The sequence below is a fragment of the Cyprinodon variegatus genome, unplaced genomic scaffold (genome assembly GCF_000732505.1).
Source record: "Cyprinodon variegatus isolate N-32 unplaced genomic scaffold, C_variegatus-1.0 Scaffold417, whole genome shotgun sequence".
In the NCBI taxonomy this organism is placed as follows: domain Eukaryota; kingdom Metazoa; phylum Chordata; class Actinopteri; order Cyprinodontiformes; family Cyprinodontidae; genus Cyprinodon; species Cyprinodon variegatus.
In genome coordinates this window covers 20,983-31,061 of record NW_015150870.1, presented here as the reverse complement: position 1 = coordinate 31,061, position 10,079 = coordinate 20,983, and the positions used below count along the sequence as shown (strand labels likewise).

General features: G+C 43.5%; 1 protein-coding gene across 1 annotated transcript in view; it reads right to left on the bottom strand.

Annotated features, from left to right (window-relative positions):
• Positions 1–1,846: 1,846 nt before the first annotated feature.
• LOC107093265 overlaps positions 1,847–10,079 on the bottom strand; it is a 10,228-nt gene continuing 1,995 nt past the window's right edge. Inside the window, exons 2-5 of the mRNA XM_015388233.1 lie at positions 9,842–10,044; positions 9,328–9,442; positions 3,170–3,289; positions 1,847–2,299 (exon numbers count right to left, since the gene is read on the bottom strand). Coding sequence (XP_015243719.1) covers positions 1,847–2,299; positions 3,170–3,289; positions 9,328–9,442; positions 9,842–10,044 — 891 coding nt within the window. The remainder of the gene's footprint in view (positions 2,300–3,169; positions 3,290–9,327; positions 9,443–9,841; positions 10,045–10,079) is intronic.

The following is a 10,079-nucleotide window of genomic DNA, read 5'->3' as shown; positions in this document are numbered from 1 at the left end:
AAACTTTTACTCCTGTGTCCGTCTAGTGGTGTTCTGCATATTTGGGTCACTCTCCGTGCACCCATCATGACAAAGACCTTTTAACATGACTAGAAACCCCAATGTACAATTAATACAATACAAAATCCTCCACAGAGTGCACTATACAGGTCAGAGATTATTCAAGATAATATCTGTCCACAGTGCAGAGGCAATCATCTTGATCATTATATTCATGCGTTATCGTTATGCACACCAGTTCAGAGGTTCTGGGTACAGGTATGTAAGGACTTATCACTGTGCCTGGGTTGTAAAATCTCACTTTCCCTTTAAGTTTCCTAGCTGGGTGACTTTGAGGGAAGCTCTCTGGAAAAAAAAAATCAGTTTGCATGGCCTTCACTGTATTATGTATCGCAAAGAAAACTATCCTCATGGATTGGAAAAGTAGGGATAAACTAAGCATCAATCAGTATAGAGATCTGGTGTTGGATCATATTAATCTTGAGACAGCATCTGCATCCCCATCAGACCGATCTCTCTGGGCTCCTTTGATCGGCTCCATCACTTAGTTAAGTTTGGGGCTGTGGGGTGTGTCCTACGGGGCGCAGGGGCTGGTTCGGGGGTCTTTGTGTCCTGGGGGGCTCGGAGGGGGTGCTCGGAGTGGGGTGCCTGATGGGTCTCAACCCTGGGACCCTGGGTCCGTTACCCCCATCGTGGGGGGCTTGGGACGGATTAACTATGGGGTGGCTGGCTGCTGGCGGAGCCTGCGGACTCATCCCCGCGGCTCCCCAGGGCTCCGGCATTACGGTGGCTGGGGGACTTCCTCCCTTGGTCAGATTTCCTGGGCTGGACCCTCCTTGGTGCCTTCGCTCTTGGGGTCCCTTTGGGCGTCTGGGGCTTTTGGTCTCCTGGCGCTGGACTCAGTGCTCTGACAGAGCACCTCTTCGGCTCTACACAACCACTATTGACCATTTTTTTTCTTTGGAACGAACAGTTGGAACAACCAACACCAACTCTCCCACAAAATTCTACAGTTAAAAAAGATTCAGTAAATCCTTTCTGAAGAAATTGTTGTCTTTATTTCTCTACTTTGGTCTATAACCGTAGTTTGCTTTCACACACACATNAAAACTCTAAGCCAAGGTCTACTCAGAAAGAGAAGTAAGACGCTGAAGCAGCTTGCGGACTCTGCTGATCAACTCCTCGCCAGATCCAACAGTGACCCTCTCAAAGCTATCGACAAGAACCCTCAAGGTACAATCAGTAACAATCAAGAAAGCTACTCCAAAGTACAACGCTAACTGAACTGTCTCTCACGCAGACTCCGGTGAACCAGTTTCCAGGCCTGAACCAGAACCAGTCATATCAGTGTGCTTGTGACAAAATAAACTTGTAAAACTTTTACTCCTGTGTCCGTCTAGTGGTGTTCTGCATATTTGGGTCACTCTCCGTGCACCCATCATAACAGGAACCTGGAAGCGCGCTTCAACTTCCCAGTTTGGAGGTAAATGCATCACTGGATTAAAGTTGCCCCTAGCTGGTCCAGCATTTACTTTTGGCCTAAAAAGAAGAGCTGCAGAGGGAAGCTGACAAAAGAAACCAGCTGGATGTTTCAATCATCCTTTTATCACCATCTCAGATTATTAATGGTACAAAGTTTGCTTTCCCTCTGGTTATAAAAACAGTTTCTACTGAAGCGTCTGTAAATGAAGACGCTGAAGAGGAAATGAACCAGCATTTGTTGGAGCTGAGATCATGTGGCTTCTACTCATCAATGTTTGAATCCAACTTCATGGAACGTCTGATGGATGCGAGCCGCTTCATCTTCTTCTGCTCCATCCCACTGGGTTCCTCAGACACTGAAGCCTCAACAGAGAAGCACGTTTTTATTGAAGAGGTCTTGTGTTACCAGCATCTCCTTCACCTCAGACAGCAGATCCCAGACCTGCTGAACATCTCTGTGCCTTGGATTGTTATTAAGGACCTGAAATCTGTTCCCCACTTTCTGTAACAAAATCTTCATCTGGTCTCCATTCTTCTGCAGCTGGGTTTTAACATCTGGTTCCGCCTGGTCCTGGTGGGTGAAGAGGATCATGGTTCGGCTCCAAACGTTTTCCCCAAACATCTCCTCCATCTGCTTCACTGTTTCTTCAACATTTGTGGTGAAGAATCCCAGTCTGACAACCAGCAGGACGGCGTGGGGAGCAGGACTCCACAGGTTGATGCATCTGAAGATCTCCTTCTTCAGATCAGGGTTAGACCTTCCAGAGAGCCCTGGGGTGTCGATGATGGTCACCTCCCTGTTGAAGATGGTCCCTCGCTGCAGACAGCACTGGCTTACACCTGAGGACAGAGAACAAGCTTTGATACCTGAACATTGACCCAGTCAACCTCTGACCTTAAGATGTGCAGCAACAGTTAGAAGGAACCTCTGGGCCCACAGTTTCCTCTTTGCATTTCCAGTCAGCCCGGATTAAGAGGAAGTGTTAGGTTTATTGAAGACAGTTAATGTGTGTACATATGAAACATTGAAGACATGCCTCCAGCCAGAAGGTCATCACAGGGTCATTCTGTCTTATGACCTGCCTCCAGCTGATTGGTCATTACAGGGTCATTCTGTCTTATGACCTGCCTCCAGCTGATTGGTCATTACAGGGTCATTCTGTCTTAAGACCCACCCCATCCTGTTGTGATCTGCTAATAAAAAGGCTTCTGCTGAGGAAACCCACCAGAGAGCAGATGTGGCTGAACGTGGCTCTCTCCCTCTGCAGAGGCCAAAAATCCCTATTCTGTGCGGACTCAGTTTCTCTTTTGTGAACCTACATTTTTGAACGTAACAGGAAAAACTTTTACATTTATGAAAGTTTCCTGAAAGAACATTTCATGGTGTTGGTTTATAAATTAATATTTAATGTTATGAGACACAGCTTCCTGGATCACCTCATCCAGTTCTGTTAGTGTAAACATCATAATCTACACCAGGTTCTGATTCAGCTCCTCTTGGAATCGAAGTCCAGATATGAGGAGCTACAGTAGAAAGTGTGGTTGGACACCTGGTCCTGTGGAGGGTATGAAGGTTTCCAGTGCATGGGGCATGTCATGGTAAGTTAAGGGAAAGATAAATAGACCTAGTGTTCTGGTGGACCCAGAGCCATTAACTGGTGTTGATGTGGGAGTTTGTGTGAGTTACCTGAGGGAGGAATAAAGGCTGTTCTGCTGGTGCTGAAGGCGGTTCTTCCCAGTATGGTGTTCCCACTGGAGCTCTTCCCCACTGCAGGCCACCCAACAAGAACCAGCTGGATGTCTGTAACTGGACCATAGAGTTGGCATTTAACCCAGAAATTCTGTGTGAAACTGGAGGGAAATTAGATTAATATTGCCTTTTTTATATGACTTTTATTTTACCTGCACTGAAAAGAATTGAAATCTAAATAAGTAATTTTAACAAGAAAACTGTCTGGCATTGTATTGTCTTTTTTCCAGTGAATATTATCTAGTTATCTTATTTTTAGAGTAAAAATACCAATTCAGTTGGCAAATCATCTCATTTATCTTCTCAAATTAAGGGTAAATAGACTTAATGTAGGACATTTTTACTTATTTGTAGATCCCAACTGGACAACCTTCAACATTGTCACGTCAGAAGAAGCAACACAGCTAACAACCAAGAATAAACTGTGTGGATGTCAACATGTGCATGAGTCTATGATGGAGCTTGTGTTCAAAACATGGACTCAATGGTCAAAGTCAAAGAGTTTGTTGTTTTGGAGCCGATGTGTGTTCAAATGCCATCGACCCAGGAGATTATAGCGATCGCAGTGATGAGTCTGAAATGGGTCATTATTGATTAAACTGGTGCCTGAATGGTAAAGACTGTCCAGTTTTTTTAGGATAGTGTTTGATGATTTTGTAAAGAATATTTCCACAAACAAGAATAGGCAGTAATGTCATCTTCACCAGGGTGCTTTTTGTGGGATGTGAATTTACTGCGGAAAGGAAATTATACCTTTGCTTTGATCTTTGCTTGCATTTTATCAATTTGCTTTATGAGGAGACGAGTAATGCCAGATACCGAAGTATTTGCACGTGGTGGCAAAGTCCAAAGCTGTATCACTGGCACAGGTCATTGTGGGATAATCAGTGTGAAAATGTTCCTCCTAAATAAAATAAGGTATTTTATTATATATATGACGTATTTGTAGTATTGAGATGAAATGGAAGCTTATTAAATACTTATTCAACAGATGTAGTGCTGATGATGATGAAGGATAGAAGCCACATTTTCCACGGAAGGATTTACATATAAGATAGTATCATCAGCATAAAAGCAGATTTGAAAGCCATGATCGGTTTTAACTGTTTCATTTATGTAAATGGAAAAAAGGGCCAGCCTGAGGATGGAGCCCTGTCGCACCTCCTACGAGACTCTGATGTTACATTTTCCACCATCATCTGCTGCACACTATTAGAAAGGCAGCCTGAAGACAGGCTAATACTGGAAAGGCTTTTAAAAAGGATCTCATGAATGACAGTGTCAAAGCTGTTTATAAGATCAACACAGGTGGCATTAAAGAGCTGCTTATTGTCTGTTGCTATGACGACCTCATCTGTATCAAAGCCACCTTAAAAAAGAGGAAAAACAGGAGGAAGGTTGGAGACGCATAAAGATATTTTGTACCTAGAGCAGCTATGTGAGCAGAGGCTTTCGAAAAATTTGAGTCTAGGTCAACAGACCTGGCAGATTTATTAATGTTTGATTACTGAGCTTTCCCTTAACCTCTAAGAAAAAAAGTGAAAGAAAAACTAGAATCGCTAATTGGAGAATGTCTAGGATCTAGATTAATTAAGTCTGCTGGCAGAACATCAGTGGCTGGGTTTGGAAATGCTTGGGAGTCATTCACAAAGTGGTTTTTCAGAATTTTAAATGGAAAAGCCCAAATAAATCATGGATATTGTTGGGATCTGGAGGTCTGTCCACCTTCCTCCAGCTGAGGGCGCCCTAGGTCTCCTGGAGCTGAGCTGACGACCACACCTGCAACTCATTAGTCATCAGGAGACCAGCAAATAACCAGCGGCAGGACTACACTCCAGCGCCAGAGTGTTAAGCCAGTTATGGTTAACGAAGCCTGGCCAACCAGCCTGCCTGATTCTCTGACTCCCCTGAAACCAGAACCTGAACCTAATCAGTTTTTGTCTTCTCTGCTTCTTAGGAAGAAACCCGACTGAACCCTGGAACTCTGGAAGAGTTTCTCTGCTGAAATCTGCCTGCCGGCTCTCAGGAGCTCATCTGAAGAATCTAACCGTCTGAACCTGCCTGCCCGCCCTCAAGAAGAGGATCGGAAGAAACTCTGGACCTGAACACTGATAAGTCTGAAGTCGAGCCCTTCCGTTGCTTAGCCCTCTGCCAACTTCTAGCCTCTGGTCCCACCTGGTTCCCTCCCTCTGCTGCTAAACCTGAATCACGTCACAGGTACAAACCTGCACAATTCCTCTGACAAAGATCTACAGCATCCTGGCTAACCTAACTGTCCCTCTCTACAGAGAACCCTGTGTGACCAGTCCCGGATCTGTTTTCCAGCATCTTTCAAATAACATTGTGTTTGTTTTAATAAACAGCCAAACTTTTCATCTGCCTCCGTTGTGTTCTGCATGTGGGTTAGAAATCTGAATCCCATCATGACAGATATGAGTCACTGACTTAAATCAAGGTTTCCTTAGATAGAAAAAAAAAACTTTAAACCAATCTGTTTAGATGAATACATAATTTAGTGTCAGATTAATAATGAACTCAAAATATGTTTTTTCTGAGTCTGTTGTAAGCTCCCTGTGTTGTTTATTATTATTGTCATTTAGGTCTTTCCATACTGTTCCTTCCTTTGTACTGGTTTCTCGGTTCGTTCATGTGTACCTTTGGTTTAGATGTATTAAATCTTACTTTAGGTTGAGTTTGTTGGTGTTGGTTGAGTTTGAATTCTTCTCGTCTACCTGTCAACCTCTCCTGCAGGGAGCTCTCCTTCTCCAGAGGACCGCTCCAGCCCGGCCACAGACTCTTCACCGCCACTTTAGCGTCAGAAAATCTGATTTCTGCCATATTCTTTGGAACGTAATTAATGTCTTCCAGATGGCAGTACTTCAGATTTTTTCTCAGTTGATCAGCTTCAAACTTCAGCACCTGCAGAAGGAAAAACTACAACTTCAGCAGTGTTTAAAATCTGTGCTTGTTCTCTGATGCTGCTTCCTAGAGATGTAAATATGTTGGATTCCATAATCTCATTTTATGAAACTACTGATCAGTCATTGTTTGAATGTCTAAATCCCGCTGAGGCAGAATTAAGATCCATTTAGATGAAGGATCAACCGTCTTCTCCATATGGAAAAACTACAACCTGGTGGTATAGATGATGATAATTACTTTGTTAGTAGCAGATAATATTACCGAATCTTTCAATTCAATATATTGAGTGAACCACAGAGCCAAAGAGTCTCTGGTAATCTGGAACTGCAGCTTGCCGGCCGCTGATCTAATTTATAAAAACTGATCCTATCTCAATATGGCTGAAGCTAAAGGTAGAATTCCTCCATGTTAAAGTTCAAGTAAAACTGCAAAGGTTAAAAATAAATTGATTCAAGGTGTCCTTCAGTTATGGTTCTGCGCTAACAGATATTATAACATCAAATTAATTCAGCATCATGTCTTCTGGACAGGGGCAATCTCTAACAAGGATACTGGACCTGTTATCAGGGATATGTACAGTGGATATGTACTCCACTCCCCGCTCTGATTGGTCAATGATCACACCTGCACACTGGTCCCGTTCACTTTCATCAGCACTCATTCCTTCCACTTGTCTTCTAGTTTTTTAATCAAATTCAACTAGTTGATGGGGCCAGATAATTGAAAACCATTGGAATGTAAATGTCCAGCGTTCCTTCTCTGACTTATTGTCTGTTTCTGATCCAGTTTCTGATTTTCTCGCCTTTGCCATGCCCCTTTGCCACGCCCGTTCCTGACCTTACTGTGTTTTTCTGATTTTTGGACATCTACTACATTTCGGCCTCTTCGCCACCGCCTCTCGCCTAGTCCTATGACCTGTGAGCCTGATTCTCCCTCCAGGGGTCTGACCCCATTCTGTGCCACGACTCCAGATTCTTGCTATCCCCTCTCCCTGCCTCTGTTCTCTCAGCTCTGATCCTTTTTCTGTCCCCTGACCAACTACCTCTGTCTCTACACAAGAAAACCAAAATGGAGAATCTTCTTTAGAGCAAGTGTCTGCATTACTCCTTTCATTTATCTAATTCAAGCACCACGAAATTTGCTCTTGGAGTTGTTGTAGGTTAATTTTTATTTTATTTTCTGTTACTGCTCACCATATTCACTCACTGGCCACTTTATTAGGTAAGCCATGCTAGTAACGGGTTGGACCCCCTATTGCCTTCAGAACTGCTTCAATTCTTCGTGGCATGGATTCAACAAGGTGCTGGAAGCATTCCTCAGGGAGTTTGGTCCATATTGACATGATGGCATCACACAGTTGCCGCAGATTTGTCGGCTGCACATCCATGATGCGAATCTACCGTTCCACCACATCCCAAAGATGCTCTATTGGATTGAGATCTGGTGACTGTGGAGGCCATTTGAGTACAGTGAACTCATTGTCATGTTCAAGAAACCAGTCTGAGATGATTCCAGCTTTATGACATGGCGCATTATCCTGCTGAAAGTAGCCATCAGAAGTTGGGTACATTGTGGTCATAAAGGGATGGACATGGTCAGCAACAATACTCAGGTAGGCTGTGGCGTTGCAACGATGCTCAATTGGTACCCAGGGGGCCAAAGAGTGCCAAGAAAATATTCCCCACACCATGACACCACCACCACCAGCCTGAACCGTTGATACAAGGCAGGATGGATCCATGCTTTCATGTTGTAGACGCCAAATTCTGACCCTACCATCCGAATGTCGCAGCAGAAATTGAGACTCATCAGACCAGGCAACGTTTTTCCAATCTTCTATTGTCCAATTTCGATGAGCTTGTGCAAATTGTAGCCTCAGTTTCCTGTTCTTAGCTAAAAGGAGTGACACCCAGTGTGGTCTTCTGCTGCTGTAGCCCATCTGCCTCAAAGTTCGACGTACTGTGCGTTCAGAGATGCTCTTTTGCCCACCTTGGTTGTAACGGGTGGTTATTTGAGTCACTGTTGTCCTTCTATCAGCTCGAACCAGTCTGGCCATTCTCATCTGACCTCTGGCATCAACAAGGCATTTCCGCCCACAGAACTGCCGCTCACTGGATGTTTTTTCTTTTTCGGACCATTCTCTGTAAACCCTCGAGATGGTTGTGCGTGAAAATCCCAGTAGATCAGCAGTTTCTGAAATACTTAGACCAGCCCTTCTGGCACCAACAATCATGCCACGTTCAAAGTCACTCAAATCACCTTTCTTCCCCATACTGATGCTCGGTTTGAACTGCAGGAGATTTTCTTGACCATGTCTACATGCCTAAATGCACTGAGTTGCCGCCATGTGATTGGCTGCTTAGAAATTAAGTGTTAACGAGCAGTTGGACAGGTGTACCTTATAAAGTGGCCGGTGAGTGTAGGTCTGCTCATGTCCTGCATTTTATATGAAACTTTGCAGGAGTGCTTCAATTGAACTCCATCTACTGTTTTCCATTACTTTATTTGGGTGAAGTGTTGATTTCTGCCTTAAATATAAGAACAAATAATTCATAATTGAAGTCTGAAACTGAGTAAATTATTGTTTTCATTGATACCTACAGCTAAGTGCAAACTTTTTATCAATCTTATGGGTCTCTGACTAGAAACACCTTTGCAGCAGTGATATCCGTGATAGGCTTTCATACAGGAGCCTTTTAAATTTTTTTACTATTATACAAATCAGCAAAGCTCAGGGAATCTTATCAGCACTGGGAGTGTGCTCTCGGGTCATAAAGTGATGTGTGGACAGAACATTAACATAAATGAATAACTAGTAACACAGTAAAATTTAATCACCTAGATATAATAAGACATAATCATGGTATAATTAGTCTCTCCTAGCTCAGATATCTGGGGAGTATCAGTGCTCCAACGTTTACTGGCTTGTGTAACAGGATACACCTTCTATGATGTTTTCCTGTTAGTACAGCAGACCAGGGTTAGCTCAATAAACTTGCCATGGAGCAGAATTGGTTCATGGAGTATGTAGCAGTGGTGGGTTGATCCAGGATCCTGCCTTTTTCGGAAACAAATACTCAGCATATGCTCTTACTTAAGAACTTACTCTGAGTTTTCAATAAGCCCACTGAAATGGACTGATGATCAGTTAAAGTACTTGGAGACTATAGTACCTGTGTTTTTCCAACATGCAGTGCAATAGCAGCATGGTTCCAGACGTAATGCAGATTTTCAGCTGCAGCACAGACCTCCAGCTGCTGGCTGTCATGTCTGCAGAACAGCTCCCACCTGAAAGAAGGAAGAGGCTCAGTAAATGCTGGACTGCCTATAGCCACTGTGAAAACAAACCACCCTGTTATCATCCAACACTGGTTCTCTATACAGACCCAATAAACATGACGGTTGTAAGGTCCCCATCCAAAGCACATAAAGTTCACCATTATGCACAGACAAAGATTATCCCCTAGAGACCATCTTATTCGCCAAATTCAGCCCAACGTCAGAGCGGGAGGTTAAGAGAAATTACAAAAAGCCCAGAATCTCTGTTAGAAGAACACATTATAGGAAGAATTTTAAAATAAAAGAAACTTCCAGCAATCTTCTTTCTTTATCTAATGATATTTAATCATTATCTAATGATTTGTGAAGTCATTAAAACTGAAATATCCCAAACTTCGCTGCTCTTACCAATGTGTCTCACACATGGCCTCTGGTCTCCAGATAAAATGGCCATCCCTGTAAGCGCAGATGCCATCTGGGTCATTGGTGAGCAAAGGGTAGCGGGAGAAGTTCTGGTTAGTTGGACTGTGGACCAGAACGACATGCATCACCTCTTGTTTATATAGGACTGTCCTGTAAACCCGCATTATGGGCTCAGAACCGGAGCAAAACTGCAAGAAAACCACAAGCTGGTAAACATTTCCAG